Below are 18,034 nucleotides of genomic sequence, written 5' to 3' on the forward strand. Positions count from 1 at the left end.
ATACACACACAGGAGGCAAGGAAGCCAAACAACAAAAAAGTAGCAATTCAGAAGCGAGTGCTACAGCCAGGACACTACTCCATCCAGGCTATAACCCACTCTGGAGCTTGCTCCTGAGGAAGAACATTTCCAGTCTGTGAAGCTGCTTGAGGAGCCACAAGGGAAGTGGAGGTTCAGCCTCCCTGTAATGAATCAGTCAGAACTAGTACCCTCTTATCTGGAAATTCCTTGCTTTCAAGAAGGCACAGAACAGGATCAGACACTGTAGGAAGGAAGATGCACAACGTAACTTCTGATTCAGGGAACTGACAGTCAGAGAAGCAGTTAAGTAGGATCACCATCTGTTTAACCCCCCACAGAAAAAAAAAAAAATTATCCCAACATACCTGAATTTGGCTTTCTCATGAACCCAAACATATTCCGGATCTTTCAGACTCAGCCGTGCAAGATCCTTCACTGATTTTGTTTGTGTTGCAGAAAAAAGCAAGGTCTGGCGTTTCTTAGGTAGATTTTCTATTATTGCATTCATTGTATCAGCAAATCCCATGTCTAGAATTCTATCAGCTTCATCAAGAACTGAATTGAGAGATTTGAGAAAGTCTGGTTTCAACTTTATTTACATTTAAAAAAAAGAATCATACACCAAATCCATATAGTACAAAAATCCATGCCTACTTAAACTGCAGAGATTAGCTGAATTCCTGTGTATGACAGGATTCTCTTTAGATATTCATGTACTCCATAAAATATGTTTTTAAAAAAACTGCAACAGAAGTCATAGCATTTCCCATAATCTACGCATTACAGCCCTCAGTTTCACATGCTGAAGCATAAAAGATCAGCATTTCAAGTAAACAGTTCAGCAATTTGCAGACAGACTGCAAAGTACAAACTCCCTGTCCTATTACTGAAACAAAAGCATGGAATATAAAACAGTGCTGTACTATTCATGACAGAGCAAAACAGACTCTCCTGTACCTAAGCTGAATTTAGCATTGAAACATAGGGAATAAACAGAGTAGCACAGAGACAAAGCCTTAAGAAAAGGGCCTATGTTTAATGCAAGTCTTGTCTAACTGCCATGAATTGTACTAAGTGTAGCAAGCATCATTTCGCATTTTATCAGCTTAATTAGCTTCTTAATTGCTTCTAAATTCCTCAGGCTATGCTAAAGATTATGCAGTCCTTAGTGGCAGGCAAACCTTTTCATTACACTGAAATTTTTATTCAGGTTGGAAGGATGAAAAGAAACAATGTTAACAATGCTAACAAAACAATGGAAGAAGCAGCAATCTGTCTTAAAATTCAAAGAAAATTGTTTTCTATAACTGGCCCAAAATACACACACTGCAATGGATATTCCATATAGTTAATTATCATGTCAGGAAAAACACGAGAGCTATAGCCAGAAAGGAAAGGCCAGCATTAGCCAAGACAGATCTAAAGGATTATATGGGACACTACATTTGGTTTTGGGTGCCTTACTAACTCACCTACTTGTTCTTATCATCTAAGGAAGGCATACTCAGCAACTGTTTGAGAGAAAGTACACAAGAAAGGGGTTTTCTTGTTTTCTATTTTAATTTGTACATGTGTGAACTTAAATGCCATTTCATCTACATACCATGACTAGGATAAACTTCCTGCCCAAGGAAATGCTCCACACAATTATCAACTGTTACAAAATATTTCTGAGTACTTTCAAGTACTTAAAAAAAACTTACTCAACATTTGCAGATCAGATGCATAGAAATATGAAGTTTCATCCATGTGCTGCAGAAGCCGTCCTGGAGTGCAAATTAGCATATTTATGTGGTGGATTCTTTCAGACTCTTCTTTCAGATCCTGAAAAGGAGTAAAACCAGCTTAGCTCTAGTTGTTCACACTAGAAGCCCAATACCAGAGATGACCAGGCTAGCTTAACCTATTGATAGTTTTTAGAAAGAATAGTCAAGGATCAGCCTTTCCTCTTTCTACGGAGATATCACAATTTTTTCAGCATGCTCACACTTGGGGCTTGAGCAAAAAGTATTTCAGAATAATCTAAATTAACAGGATAGTCCTGGAAGGCTTGGCAGGAAGGTCCATCCAGTCATGTAACCTGGGAAGACTGTAAATACACAAAAGCTTCACAAGACATAGAGTACACAGACAGGAAAACGAGTGGGTCTGACAGGTTCCCATTAACTACTCTCTTCCCTCACTTTTTATTTCCAGCATTTCCTTCCGAAACTAGCACTTAATTATAGCACTCATTTATGCTTCAATACAGCAAACTCCAAGAGAGGACACACCTTTCCTCCAATGATAAGGCCAGCTGAGAACTCATGATTCCTTCCCACTTTACGCAGAACTTTGAAGGTTTGATATGCCAGTTCCCGGGTAGGCGATATTATCAAAACTCCCAGTCCATCGGCTGAAGTCCACTGCTGGCGATACAGGAGTTCCAAAGCCTGAAAAAAAATGACCGTATTCTCATCATAAAAATATCTGAAGGAAAATACGTACCAACAACAAATTTGTAACAAAAAGGTTCATAAAAAAAAGACAAAGCCACACTAATTAAAATAATGACTTGAAGAAACATCAGTATACATTTCACATAGTTTGATTATATATCAGTTCTAACTGATGGTAATGATACTTGCTGCAGCAAAGTTCCCCAGTACCAATCTATGACAGACAGTAATGGGTGGTAAATCATAAACATTTTACTGCACAATTAATCCTACTCTGCTAAATTCTGGAAATTAAGCCTTAACCATTTATACGAGAGTAGAAATCAGACGTAGAAAAACACAAGAAACTTCCCTGCTCATAAGGTTTTGTGGGAACCAGAAAGAGAATGAGCAACTAGAAGAAAGTCAATTACTGCAGCTTTAATTCCAGTTACAGACTTGCAGCAGTACTATACACACATGCTATATACAGAGCATTTCAACTAAAGTTGCCATAAACCTCAGACCAGGATTATTCCTCCTCTTATGAATTCACACTGCAGAAACACTGTCTTAGTCAGCTAATCCTAACACAAAAATTTCATAGGTATGAATACCTGAAGCATTCTGAAATACTGAAGGCTGTTAAGCATCCTTGTACAATTAATTTTTGTTTTTTCACTCTTCATCTCTCCAGCTCCTCTCTTATCACTTTTCTCCCCCCTAAAACTGTTTTAAAATAAGGTTTGTAAAGCAAACTACTTCTACTCCTAGATTAACTAATTGAGCAATCTCATTTTTGTTTCTCAAGTTCACAAGACTATCTTTTGAAGCCACCTACTTTTTTTTTATTCTTTACTAGTAAAAAATAATTAAAAAAAAAACCAGCATAAAGCATAAATCTTCTCAATTAGAGAGGGTATTCAAAACACCTACTACTGTTCCCACAGTTACTGACAGAATAGGCTCCAAAGAAATTTATGGCCACAAAAATGCAAGTAATGTTTAAACCAAAAAAAACCCATAATCAAAATGACATTTCTTTTTCCTTTATCTAATCATAACATGATGGGTTTGGTATCCACTTATATGTGCACTTTACGCAAACGTCTCAATTATACTTTCAACTTGAACAAATGAAATGCAGAGTACAATGTTGAGTAAAACAGTCAAACGTATTATCCATGACAGGGGTTTTCATCCTGTTTTGCCGCTTGCACCTGGAAGTGATTTCTAAGGAGTCCACAAAAGACAACAAGGAAACTGAAGTCCACAATCACTAAGCTTAAGTTTTCTATATAAGGGCCAAATCCTAAAATTTTAAAGGGGTGAAAACCACTCATCTAAAAAAAGTCTAAGGAACTGAAGAAATGTCACCATTCTATTCATACACTTAGTTTTCAAATTTTATAAGAATTGGACAACTGGAGTTATACCAGGAAAACAGATTCCCGAGAGAAAAACAAAGCAGTTCCTAAATCACACAGGGTCTACTAATGTAAGGATCAAAATGGAATTTCTAAGTGTCAGAATATTCCTAGGGCCAAAAATGTACTTCTTTCAGAACCTCAAGTAGCTTTACTAAATTAGTATCTTGGCTTTCTTGGAACACTTAGATGAGTTGAATTATAACTTTTCTCCCAGGATCTATTAACCTAAGCCATTTGACATCCAATACTTGCCAGATAACTTGGTTTAAGTACAAATGGAAGGATGTAAGTTACTTACTGGGACAATAAAAGCCAAGGTTTTGCCTGATCCAGTCTTTGCAGCTCCAAGCACATCTTTACCTTGCAAAGCCAAACCTATGGTTTGCCTCTGTATCTCCGTTACCACACGATACTGAGCTTCCTGCAATCCTATATTTGCAGTGTGGGAAGAGAAGAGAAAGTGTGGGAGGGGAAAAAAAAAAAAAAAAAAAAAAATCTTTATTTTTGTCTTGTCCAGAGCTGTATTTCTCCATTTAGAAAACACTGCACACGGCAATACTTATCTAAAACTTAGTTTAAAGCAAAAAAATGTTCAGATGCAGATAAATAATACATTCATTTTTACTTAAATTAGTTTCCAAAGAAAACTTCTGTACTCACCTTTTAGGGTTTTCTTTGACAATGGAAAATCTGAAAATCTTTGAATTTCACTTGCATTTATCTGAAACAAAATAAGTTTAATCAGTGTTCACAATCTATGAGAAATTACATAGCATTCTTTAAGTTGCTGTTAACATAAATGCATAGTAGTTCAGTATGACCTGATCCAAGTTAGCTGGTCAGGCAATCTCTACTAATTTGACCTAAGCCAAACTGCTCTTCTACCATAAACTTTTAGTAAGTAATAAGATATACTTTAATCATGCAGGCTAATAGCACAATTTAAAGCTCAAATCATCATGAAATCACAGAACAGTTTAGGCTGAAAGGGACCTCAGGAGGCCTCTACTCCAAGCCCCTGCTCACAGCAGGTCAGCTCTGAGGTCAGATCAGGCTGCTCAGAGCTTCTTCCAGTCCAGTCTTGAAATCGTTCAAGGACAGAGACTGGACAGACTCTCTTGGCAACCTATGACTCTGCCTGACTGTCCCCATGGGGAAAAAGCGTTCTATTCTGAGCCTCTTTTCTGTTAACTTACACCAGTTGTCTCTCATTCTTCCACCCTGCACCATCTCCCTCAATGACCACCCCAGGGGCACTGGGGGCTTCAGGAAGGTCCCCTTCCCAACCCCAAAGCCATCTCTGCTACAGACTGACAAGCCCATCTCTCCCAGCTTCTCTCCACAGGGCAAGTGCTCCAGCCCCACCATTTCAATGGCCCTCCACTGAACTGGATCCGCTTTACTGATGTCTGTTTCTTATTAGGGGGTCCAAAACTGGATGCAGAATTCTTCAGAAAATAAAATTAATTTTTTTTTTAAAAAAAATCACATTTTAAAGATATTGCAGTATGCAAGCAAGGTCTAAATTTTCTACAATGCAGTGTGCCACAAGCCCCAGACGTAACTTGCAATTAAACCTCGTGTTAAGCATTTCACATATGTACACTATCTCCAAAAATCAGAACTTCTGTAGCCTTTTTCTCCAAAACTGCCTCAGTCAGACTAACTGCTAATACAGATTATAATAAAATAAATATGGTAAAACACATAACTAGCCAATTATTTCATATTTCTGTGTGGCTGCAACAAGCACGGCATTTATGATTCATGCATGCTAAGCATAAATTCCTTTTCCTGGGAATATCCACAGAGGAGCAGTTTGTTTTTGGAGGCTACTGCAAATGGAGTAATGATAGTTGTATCCCATAAAGTAAGAACTCTGAGCTCTTACCTCCCTTCTTTTTTAACTATTCCAGCTTAGGAAAAAAACATTACTATGCTGCAAGGTACACAGCCATTATCTTCCTGAAAAAGAGAAGCTCACCTGCACTGGCAACAATTTAACCCTTACTGCTCCCATCCATAAAGGCAGACTCCTTCATCTGCAAGGACCACATGCAAACACTGCCGGCAGCCTCCCTACAACCTTACTAGAGCTAAGCTGTCCATCTGTATTTTCAGATCCCTTGAAGCAATGAAGATGAAGTGTATTCCAGCTGCTGTATGAGATCAGACAACACAAAAGCAGGTAAATGTTCTGCAGGATAAAGGCCTGGTAAACAAACGCTTCAGGAAACATCTCCAAATAACGAACACATTTCTCCCCCACTCCACTTTTCCATTTTGACTCTACAGTTCTAGCGTCAAGATTTTTTTGCATATACTTAGCATTAGGTTATGTGATTAAAGATTAATCACTGCGAACACAAAGACCCCACAAGAATCAGTGGAGCAACACCAGGGAAGGAACCCAACCAACATCAGCACCGCACATCGAGTTAAAGCACCCCGATTCAGCTGCTCCCGGGGATGGTCAGAGGAGAGGGCTCGGCCCATGGTCCCTGGGTGAACCCCACCGAGGAGCCGGTGGGGCCACCCCTCCCCAGGCTGGCGGGGGTGAGTGCCTGCAGGGTGTGGGGCTCACGGGGGGCTGCAGGGGGAAAGCATTTGGGGACGTTGCACAGTTTCTTATAAGGTGTATTAAGGGGGTTGTGGGAATGTGCAAGACTTGTTAGGGGATGGTCAGGGGAAGGATCAAAGGCAGGGAAAGGGCGGGAACAAGGTGGACTGGGGAGGAACCAGTGTGAGAAAATAGAGGGAAAAGGACATAAAAGGGGCTGGTCCTGGGTAACAGCTGGCTGGTCAGTACGCTTGTCTGACCAAGCCCTGCACCCCATCGCCACAGCCGGCCCTACAGCCTTACTAAGTATTCTTACATAATGATGTAAATAATTATTTAGTACTAATAATAATTACTCTTGCATTCTTTCTATCCATCTTCTCTGTGGGCACACCCTCTATTCCAAGCCTGCATAAGAGACCACCAGCAACCTTCAAGCCAGACCAGTGGGCAGCAGCATCAGAGCCGAGTGCCGGCAACTGGAGCGGGACCACGAACCTCAGAGGCTGGAGGGTGCCGGTGCCAGCACCTGGGGAAACCGCGGCCTGAGGCCAGCTCTGGGGCAGACTGAGCAGCTAATGCCAGCTACCGGAGAGACCCATTTTCCATGTTGGAGTACATATTTGACTAGCATATATTAATCCTGATCAGACAGAGAGGAACAGTATGTGCCGCCCGTGCTGTTGTTCACATGTGTGCAAGCACTGTGTGAGTGTGTCTGCGCAGGTGCTGATAAAGGCACTGCTCTGTCTGCGTTCGTCTGCGGCTGGACACGTGTGTGTGCACATATGTGTACCTACTGGGAATACATGCTCACCCTTGCTGCAGGCTGGACTTGGGGACCCAGAACTGCAGCAATCTTGCATCTACCTGATTGGGACAAGAAGAGTCCATTTATGTCCTGAAGCTCACCAGATTCACCAACCTCTAGCACTTGGTATACTTCATTTTTTAGAGCTGTCCTACAGGGTCCAAAACATACTAAAAAAGCAGTTCATTGTCCTGACACATACTCGTTTACTTCTCTGTATGCATCCACCCCTATAGCATACTTCAGAGCTGTTTATTACACAAACACAAAAACCCCAAGAGCATGTGTTTGAGTCCATGAGCTGGCTGAATGATTTACAGAAATGCTGAGATGTCAAGTAGCGATCTTAAGAAAAATGTAATACTTTCAAGTCTGTTCTAGCTGGTAGGAGACCATCAAAAGATGTGGACAGCTTCCACTGGCAAAGTTCACAACAATCAATAGCACCAGGACAGAAAAAAAAAAAAAAAAACACAGAACTCAAAAGAAAAAAAAAAAAAAAAAAGACTACTGTAGCAGATTAAGAGGAAGGTAGACTACACAGCTTTGAATTCATACTGACTAGCATCCATAAACTGAGATTTCCAAATGTCAAACTCACAGCCTACACAACTTGTGCATTTCTAATAGGTATCGTTTATCTCTAACAGACTGCTGAACAGAAATCTCCCAACCCAAGGACCAAGCAAAATGGTCCTCAGACATTCCTGACAACTATTCCAGAGAAGGCGTCAAATGAAGAGCTAACGTGCAGTCAGATCAGCCTCGTATTTCCTTCAAGTACCAAGCCTTCTGCAGGCTCTGCCTATTATAGAAAACTAAACTATTTTTTTCCTGAGGGTTTATACCTGTTTAAAGCACCTAGATCACAACACTACTCTTTTCAGCCTAGTTCTCTCTAGTAAAAACAAGAAAAGTAATTTAATGCATGAATTTGATCTCTAGATAAAAGGTAATAACACCCTTATTAAAACCCGGTTTTGACATATTTCAAGACAAAGCTCTTGCAAGGTAGATTTCAAGCTTCCACTGTGTCCTAGCAGAGCAACTAAACTTTTGCCAAACGTTACTTAGAAATCTTAAAGGTGAATTATATTTATACAACCTACTTGTGCTGAGAAGCACATACTTTAAGCTAGTACATTTCTGGGAGGGAGGAAAACTCCTACCAGATATCACCATAAATGTTTTTTTTTTAACTTTCATAAATTGGAATTTCTGACAAATACTTCCAAGTTCAGTTGATAGTTCTGGAGATATTATGTATCACATGCAATACTGCATATTGGGCTAATTCCCAGTCTTACTATTTTGCACGCTAAAGGATCACAACTCAGTGATGTATACAGGTTCAGTTTAATTTCAACCAAGAGACTGTCCACATAGGAAAACAGTATGCCTACAGGAGGGAAAATCATCTTACTAACATCAAAAGAGAATTCAAGCAACCCATTATGTGCAACTAAAGGGATAGATTTTAATAGGTTTGTGACACATGAAGTGGGCTATTGCAGCAAAGTGAAATTGTTCTAAATAATTAAGGCTGCTTTAAGTATTTCAGTGGTCAACTTCTTTTTAACTCTAGATAATACATCAGTTCTTACTGGGTCAATCACAAAAGAGAGAAATAGTGTTCTGCTCGTCTACCTTAAACTCCTCTAAATCAATTTAAAAATCATTACATGCATAAGTCTAGCTCTTTTAAAGATGTCCAAGAACAAAAAAAAGTGAGAACAGTATTAAAAGAGCAAGGCACAGGAATGTTAGGAAAGGCCATGTCACAAAGCTTCCTATATTATTTCTCTGCCCTACAAACTTCCAGGAGTACAAGAATGATCTGTTGTAGTACCCTTAACTCCAAAGATACTGGTTTATTTTTATTTAAAGTCCAAATGGCAGGAGTAAGAAGGATTGGTGTTAGAGGTACATCTTCTGATAGATCTATTCCATATCTGTATGTACCAGTGGAAAACACCACCACCATCTACTTAGTTTGTTTCGCTGTCGGAAGTTATTACCTCCGCTAATCTGCTGGGAATCTGTACTTGTGAGCTCTCTCTAATCTGCTCAAGGTAAGAGCAGCCAGCTCATTTCAAATACTTCAAATGGTATTCTGATCTAACTTGACTAATTTGACATAAGCAGACTAGAAAGAATTTACACAAACAGCTCTCCCCAGCACATCAGTTAGCTGTTAATGCTTTTCATGAGCACAACTGGATGGAGAAGACAATGTTCATCAACAGCCTTACAGTTAGGCAACAAAGTCACTGGATCAACAGATAGCAGATCACCTACAAGCACGTAACACAGAAAATGGTCCCAAGATTTGGACACACTAAAACTGTATTTCACGTTTTCCACCTATGCTGCCACACATTTGCCATCACGTGTCAACAAATGACCAAAAAAAAGCCAGTTACAATCTATCTTGGTTATCTCTTCATTATTGTTTCACTTTGACTTGTCCATTGCAGTCATTCTCACAGTGGAAATTATAGACAATATACTCTAAGAGGGAGGGCAAGGTGGATACTCTTGCATCCAACAGCCATGCTACCCCTATTCCATGCCACACGCAAGATAACAAAAGCACATGGAGACCTAACCCACCACAGCCTGCGTGGCAGAGACCCCAGCCAGTGCTCCTCACAGAGAGGAGCTTTCCAATTCCCTTGTCCCTATGAAGGGATCTGCCCCATGCAGAACTCACTGGCGACCCCTGATGACCCAGGCACATGGCACTTCCTCACAATCCCCACCCTCACTACAACCAGGTCCAGCGTAATAGGGAAGAAATGCAGGAGACCAAGTGGAAAACCTTGCCAGGGACCAGGAAAGGAGATATGAAGGACTGAAGACAGGAAGCTAGGTGGGCATCCACATGTATGTTCACAAGCAGGAAACTCCTGGAGCAAGATGACAGCAAAACCCCAGAAGAGTTGAGACCAGGAGTCCCCAAAACTATCCAGATACAAATACACATTTACCCTGTCTTCATTCTGATGGATACATGCCTGACCACTACCAGCCTCTCTTCGTCAACCTCCATATATACACACAAACACAACCTCCCACTACCCACTGCTTACCTATGCTGCCCCAAGCTCCACAGGACAGAGAATTATTACCCATGTCCTAGAAACAGATGCATGTGCAGACATGCACATTGGTGACACAGAAGCATCCATACATATTCACATAGCCACATATACAGCAAGTAAATGCAAGTATCTATGGAAGTAATTGACAAAGGTGACTATAAGGCCAGCATAAACAGAAATCTACATAGAATGAGTGGAAATTAAATACAAGTACCAAATGTATAGGATGTGTTTCAGGGAAAAGTGGCTGCATTTAAATATTATGCAAAATATTTAAGGCTAGGAGTAGAGGAACAGACTACTGTAGAAAATCAGAACGGAGACTACTCAAACTAAAAAGTCTGAGAATTGCACATCTACCCATCACAATCCAGATATACCACCCTAAAATTTATGACGATAAAAAAGGAATAGCGACCTCACTATGGAAAAGCAGGGGTTACATCATTCCCTTAAAGAATGTAGTTTCATTAACTCACTGCTTGTGTGTGTTCCTTTTTTCCTTTTAAACCTCTCTCCTGCTTACATACATCTGTGAGCAACACACTCATACCCCACTATCTGCCAAGGATGCACTCCTGTAAAGTAGAGTGGTATGACAGATAGCAAAGCAATTTTTCCCCATAAGAACTAACGTAATAGAAAGGGATGCATGTAGGGATTTAATACATGCATACAGCATAAATATGGCAAAACTGTATATGAAGAACATATATACTGTGTATGGGGAGAACAAAGCGGCAAAGGCAGCATCAAGTGGAGGAGATGCTGGCTTCCCAGAGATCATTTTTCAAAATATTTCTGCCACTTCATCTCTGAGACTGAATGCCCAAGATAAATCTTTTACTTCAAGCATTCTTGCTGCCTCCTTCTAAACAATTACATTTTTTTCATTGTCATAATCTTCCTCAAATGAATCTAGGTCAAGTAAGGGCAAATGACAGATGAATAGGGGTCATGTTTGGCCATTCAGTCTCACATATGAAGAGGCTGTAATCCACTCCAAAAAGCGAGCATCTCCTCCAGTTGATGATTCTGGTGATCCTGCTCCTGCCTCTCAATACACCCACACCATATACATATAATTTCAGTACACAAGAGCAGCATACTACTTGAGCTTCTGCAAACATGTGTCTACTATGTTAGAAGAAAAGCTATCCCCTGAACTCGACCACTTTATCTATAAGACTATTGCTCAGAGTATTAAATGACCAGTGATGGGACTCCAAAACAAGAGAGAGAGAAGAAAGAAGAGCTAGATATTGCCATAGTACCCTAAGGTGATGCAGCAGCCTGATTTGCATATGGCATTATCAAGTAAATGCAAGCTATTATCAAATGTAGAAACTGTTAGGGCCTGACAACACGCAAAATTAATTTCACTACACATCTCCCTGTCTGTGTTCAAATACACAGAAATACAAAGCAATCTACTTTATATATACCGCAACGTGGTATATAGACAATAAGCCCACCACCCTGGGATCTGGGCAGAGAGTTCACAAACTCTGTACACAGCCTTTGCCAAGTTCCTTTAACTCAGTTTCTCTCTCTTGCTCAGACACGCGCCCTCCAGAGACCATGCAGAGGCAACTGTCTAAGTCTAGGTTATAACAAGCAGTCCAACAGTACTGTAGTAATGCAGGAGGTTTTTCATTCCACAATGAAAGACACATACCTATCAGTGGTCATCCCACTCAGAAAAATACAAGCTTCTAACAATTCAAGCAGCCTGCTTTCACAGTCAGCATCTAAGTCCTCTTTCTACAGTGAGTAGAAAGATATTGCCAACACAAGTTAACTCAAAATTTATCCACAATAAAATATATTAATCATTTATGTAGTTACCATCTTTAATTTTTATCATAAAAACAATGAATGGTAAGTCCATTTTTTCCCCTGAGAAATAATCTGTGATTCAAAACAGTAATTTGATCATCTTTGGAAGCATACCATTTGCTTTCAAACCAGTAAAGCCAATGACTGTGTGAAGCTTCAGAATACTAACTTGCTGAATCTTAACCAAAGGAGCTATCATGACCTCTTCATGGTTTCTATACCTCATCATTACTTTCTGCTCAATCAAATTACAACCACCAAAAAGTCTCTATCATCAGCTACGCTGAGTGCGTAACCAAGTACAACTGCCATGCTCCCTCCCAGCAGTAGCTGCAAATTCAGCAAAAGTTGGCAGGAGGTAGAGCAACACCACAGGGAGGGAACATCTAAGCTGTTATTCACAATCACAGTACTTTCCGCTAATCAGTATGGCTCAAAATCCAGCCATCTCCCAGAGGAATTCAAGGGAATCTGCGTGACAAAACCACCACCACTGACCCTGGCTCTAGTATTCAAATACCTATTTCCTAACTTGAGGTTAAACAACATACTCTTCTAGTGTGATGTCTGCCTGTAGGGCATCTCCTATAGAGACGAACGTGTCCTATCCCCAACAGCGAGACATCCATGCTGCCTGGTCAGAAGGGCCGAGTGCCACTGGGTACAACCATTCCCACCACCTGCTTCAACCTCCTCCTCACTGCGCTCTCACCCGCTCACTCCCCTCCTGAGGGTCTCACCACCCCTGGCTCCACAGCCTGACCACGGTCACCTCCACCAGAACCACTGGGCCTGCGGTTACTGCCCTCTCCTCCTCTGCCTGGGGGGGAGAAAGGAAAGGAAGGGAGGATCATCCCTGCCTCATGGAGGTGAAAGCCCTTCTGCCTGCCGCTGAGCAGTGTCACCCAACAAACCTGTTATCTACAGGCACCGCCAACAGCCAGAGGAACAGCCCTGCCGACTAGGGGTGCTCCCCACCCCTGCCCAGGATCCCCTCCTCACAGATTCCCCCCCCTCCTCCTCCCAGCCCTACCCCCACGCACACTACACGAGGAGAGGGGCCGCTTTTCCGCCCGCCGCAGGGCCGCCATGCCCACCGGAGGGTGCCCTCCCGTCGCCGCCCTGCAAAGCCCCTCGCTCCCCGTCCCGGCCCAGCAGCACCAGCCGCCCGCTCCTGCCGTACCTCGGGGTAGCGCTGCACCAGGCGGCCGATGCTCTCCCGCTCCACCTGCCACTCGGGCCGCTTCCGCTCCTTGCGCTGCAGCCGCAGCCGACTCGTCCGCCGGGTGTATTTCTTCTTCCAGCGCTCGAAGCTGCGCACCGGGTCCATCACCGCCGACCCGCCGCCGCCACCGCTGCCGGCCCGGCCCATGCTGCCCCCGCCGCCTCGCATGGGCCGCACACGGCTGCCGGGGGCGGGGCTGGGCGCAGGCGGAGCGCGTCAGCCGACTGCGCCGCCGGGGGAGGGCTCGGCTCGGCTCGGCTCGGCTCGGCTCGGCTCGGCTCGGCTCGGCTCGGCTCGGCTCGGCTCGGTCCGGTCCGGTCCGGCTCGGCTCGGCTCGGCTCGGCTCGGCTCGGCCGCCAGGGGCGCGGCGCGGTGCCCGCGCCCTTCCCCGGGCTGTGGTAAGGGTAAAGGGCTGCGCAAAAGCTGAAGGAAAATGACACGTCGAGTAATATAACCCAAAAAATGAGCTCTTGGCGCAGCATGCAGAAATGCAGCAAGCAAAATGCGCTCTATGATGGAGATTATAAAACGAAAAAAAAACATTTAAAAAAAATAAAGCCGTAATAGAACAGGAATGTGTGCTTAGTACTGTCAAATTTCTTCCTCTGCAATACGGTGGTGTGGGGGACCCAGGGGAAGAGGTCAGTGACAAGTCTGTTAATGCTTTATTTGCTAATTCATGACAGGGAAAAACTGACAAATTTGGAAAAATCGAAAAGCAGTTGGAAGCCATATGGTGGGCCTTGTGTTTTGAGATGCTGGATTTAAGCGGTCTGATGTGTGCTTTGACCCTTCATAATACCGTTGTAGTCAATGGCCTTGGCTCAGAGCCTTGAGCTGTGCAAAGGGTTGGCAGAAGATCACAGGGAAAACTACAAACATGCAGAGTTGTTTTACACTGGGTGGTATAAGGGTGGCCTCTATAAGAAGCACATATCTCTCAAAGTAACTAGATTTAATCAACCTGCAAATTTATATTATGCTATCTTACATGTGCCACTTCTTAACCCCTCCCTATGGGGAAGGTCTGCATCGTCAGAAAGAATTTGCTGAGTCAGTTTTAGGACTTCATCAGCACACAAAATTAAAAACAAAATCAGGCTGCAGAGTTATTGTGCCACATCATGAAGAGAAAATTACAAACATTTATGCAGTGTCATAAGAAAGAAGTAAACACATGGATGAGGGGAACAGTGAAAGACTCCCAAAATAATTACTGTCTCTGATGAGGGTTTTGAATTCCAGAAAGCCAAGGGAAAAAGGGAGTGCCTTTTAATTAGCTCCACTTCTGCCATACATATGTTGCGTGTATCACTGAAGATGTTTTCCCTCCTCCCTGACAGCAGGGAAACCTGTGATCATAGAAATGTTTGTTTTCCCTTTAAAATACATTACATTCCTAATTTCAGGAAGGGCTGGAAAAATCTCTATTAAATATGCCCCCATGGGATTTCTCCTCCCAGGTACAGCTTTGAATGCAACGGTTTTCTCTAGGGGTTTATTTGCTGTTAAGATGAATAAGGAAGGATATTGAAGGTTTTATTCTTGAAACAAATTTTTTTTTCCAGAAGTAGCTGGTGAAAAACTGTTTGCAGGAGGTGCTGTTCCACCCGAAGGGTGTGCTTCTGGGGGTGGCACATCTCTCCCACGAGTACAGCACATTAACCTGACATGCAAAACAAGGTCCCCGTCTAACACGATCAGACTGTCGCAGGGCTCAGCTGTGTCTGCCTGTAATAGAAAAACAAACAAAAACCCTCCTGTGTCAAATTTCTGCTGTTGCAGCACTGGAGTGAGTTTAACCTTTTTGTAAGTAAATGTACAGGTAAAAGTGTTGTGTTTGAACATGCTGTCTTTGCTCACCTGGTCTATGTTTTGTCTACAGGCTCACCTCTCATAACAGAACAGCAGCAGTGGTCTGTGAGTCACTACGGACATAAATCCTCAATGAAAAAAGTTATATGGAAAATAATATCTTACCGTCCCATTCCTAAAACAACTCTTTTGCTGCTGTCATGACAAATGCTTTTAATTATGCCTATATGTTTCTGATGCTTTTGAATGATTTATTTGTTCATTAGCCAAGAGGTCCATATAGCAGGAAAGGAAAACCAGAAAGTCAGACGTCCTGTGTCCCGCAGGAGAAGGTAAAACACTGGAGAGCCTCTCGGCCCCGTGCTGGAGGTCTGGGAGCCTGCAAAGGCCCAGGAGCCACCCTTCGGTTTTCTCTGCTGTCCTCTCACCGAGGGGCTTGCCTGAGAAACAGCCAGTGGTTTGTAAAAGTTTCCCTTATATACGTGAAAAAATGTTACCGTCTTAAATTTTATTTGTTTACAACGTGCGAGACTACTTCAGTTGTCTTGTAATAGTGCTATCCCTAAAACTGTTGCAAAAGCAGAGATCCTTCTGAGTAATAAAGAGCTTGAGAGAGAGAGAGGAGAAAAATTTGCTTTTACAAGCTGACAAATAAAAGATTCAAGCACGGTTGTTTACTTGCAATTTGGAGAAATGAATGGAGTATGGCTGTAGCAATAAATGTAACAAGGCCCCATACAAGACCACGTAGAAGGCAGCAGCGATTTTTTATTTTAAACAAGACTGATTTCAGTAGCAGTCATTCTCACATAGATTTCGCTCTCGTGCATACTCGGGCTTTCCTACTCATAAGCACAAACATGTATGTGTCTGGGCAGGGTTATCTGTGGTGACAAGGAGGACAAGGGGCACCACGTATCAGGGTCAGGGCCCTGAGGGCACGCACCTGAGGCCTCCCCCTACACCCCACCTTTGGGCCCAGGAGCCCCATCTCAGCTCCTCCCTGGGGCTTCGGGCCCTGCCTGAGTTATGTCATCGGTCATGCTGGTCCCCAGCTCAGCCACAGCCATGCCTGTCCTTGCCATAGAGCCCACTGACTGGGACTCTGAGCTGCAGACTGACTTCCTGGCTTGACCTGGGACCTGCTTCGTCTCCGTGGACCTGCCCAGTCATCAATGGCTGTGTCTGACCCTGGTTATGGCCACCAGACCTCATTCTGATGCTGATGCTGATGCTGATGCTGATGCTGATCCTGACCCTGACCAGAAAACTGATTTCCCAACTTGACCTTGGACCTGCCTCATCACCACAAACCTGTCTGACGAGCTGGACTCTTGGTTGACCCCAGCTGCTACCCACGAGCGTGCCCTGCTCCCTCGCACAGGGTCTGTGTTATCACCCCTAGCTCCTGGCTCTGAGGGAGCAGTCAGCCCTCACTGTGCGCTGACAATCAAGCCCTCGTCACTTTTTCTGTGTTCATCCTGAATGGTGACAATGGCGCGCAATCTTTGGTTTCCTTTATATTCTCTCCTGACAAAACCTCAGGGCCAAGTTGAGTTGTACCATACTGCTGTTGCTCCGCATCTGTGTTATGGGGCTTTCTTCATGGCATGGACTTAGTACAGCTGGCCCTACACACAAATCCTGCCAATTCCCCATTCTTACATATATTCTTTCTTGCATTTCATGGTTGGTCTTAATCTTGTGACCTGCTGCACGTGCATCGCTCGCTGCACTCCTCCTGCACCATTTCTTCTGGTGCCTCATGCTGCTGCATAGACTCTCACTCACGTGTCATATACCCTGGTTAAACATTTCCTTTGCAAACCTCTACAGGAATTTAAGATAACTAGAGGTTGATTTTATTTAATTAAAAAAAAAAAAATTATGTGTGCTTAAGTTAAACTTTGGCATTTCCATTAAATCTTTGATGGATTTGTACTAACCTGTTTTCTTTCCATTTTGCCACATAATCTTGATCACCTGTCTAAAGAAGTAATCAGCAAACCAGAGGAAGTGACCCCAGAAGTACAAGGTGTCAATGAAATACCACTAAGGCCTTTCTCAATGAAACAGCCAAGTGCTAGGAGAATTTCCTCAACTGAGAGGCTCTCAACACTCTTCTCCTTATCTTCCAAGGCTTATTTGCTATGCTTCAGGAGATTTGAGAGAAAGCATGTAAGAATTTTCATCAGAAGATTGTGCTTGAGTGTCTGTGAATGAGACATAGAAACTTGGAAACACCCACAGTGAAAGGATGGATCTTCAATGTAATATTTGCACTACTATGATGTAACTTCAGACTGTTTTGAAAAAAATATGGAAATGGCAGTCAGATTTGTGAATGTTATTTTTAATAGAAGTAATATTCCTGTAAGAAATTATTATGAAATTTCATCTGTCTAAAGGATGTACAGTATGACACAGAAAAATGGTAATCCTACTTGGAAAAAGAAAAATCGCTTTAAACGAGCATTATTAGGTGTGGTGGCCAGAACGGTTCAGAGAAGAGGTGGATGTCGGGGGGGGGGTCAGGGCCCTGAGGGCACTATTGGACCTTACTGTCCCTGCCGGCCTCCCCTGGGGCCTCTCCCGACCCCTGTCCACGGGCTCAGGAACCCGTTTCACCTCAGCCTAAATGTGTTACTCTGAGCACTGCAAGCTGAAAAAAATCGATGCTCTCAATTTAAAAGAGAGATTTCAGCACTCTTATGCAGACCCAGGGCAAGCAACTCTGAAAAAAAAGGCTCCATTACAAACATTAGGTGTTTGTAATGGAGAACAACAAAAAAAACCCCAGAATACAGAAAAA

The 18,034-nt window shown here is 42.9% G+C and overlaps 1 protein-coding gene across 1 annotated transcript in view; it reads right to left on the reverse strand.

Annotated features, from left to right (window-relative positions):
* Positions 1-13,622, reverse strand: part of DDX10 (DEAD-box helicase 10) — a 195,612-nt gene extending 181,990 nt beyond the window's left edge. The window contains exons 1-6 of the mRNA XM_075490972.1: positions 13,366-13,622; positions 4,529-4,589; positions 4,167-4,297; positions 2,295-2,453; positions 1,725-1,845; positions 387-576 (exon numbers count right to left, since the gene is read on the reverse strand). Of these exons, the coding sequence (XP_075347087.1) occupies positions 387-576; positions 1,725-1,845; positions 2,295-2,453; positions 4,167-4,297; positions 4,529-4,589; positions 13,366-13,575 (872 nt within the window). The 5' untranslated portion in view covers positions 13,576-13,622. The remainder of the gene's footprint in view (positions 1-386; positions 577-1,724; positions 1,846-2,294; positions 2,454-4,166; positions 4,298-4,528; positions 4,590-13,365) is intronic.
* Positions 13,623-18,034: the final 4,412 nt, after the last annotated feature.

Source organism: Mycteria americana, chromosome 1, assembly GCF_035582795.1.
Source record: "Mycteria americana isolate JAX WOST 10 ecotype Jacksonville Zoo and Gardens chromosome 1, USCA_MyAme_1.0, whole genome shotgun sequence".
NCBI lineage: Eukaryota > Metazoa > Chordata > Aves > Ciconiiformes > Ciconiidae > Mycteria > Mycteria americana.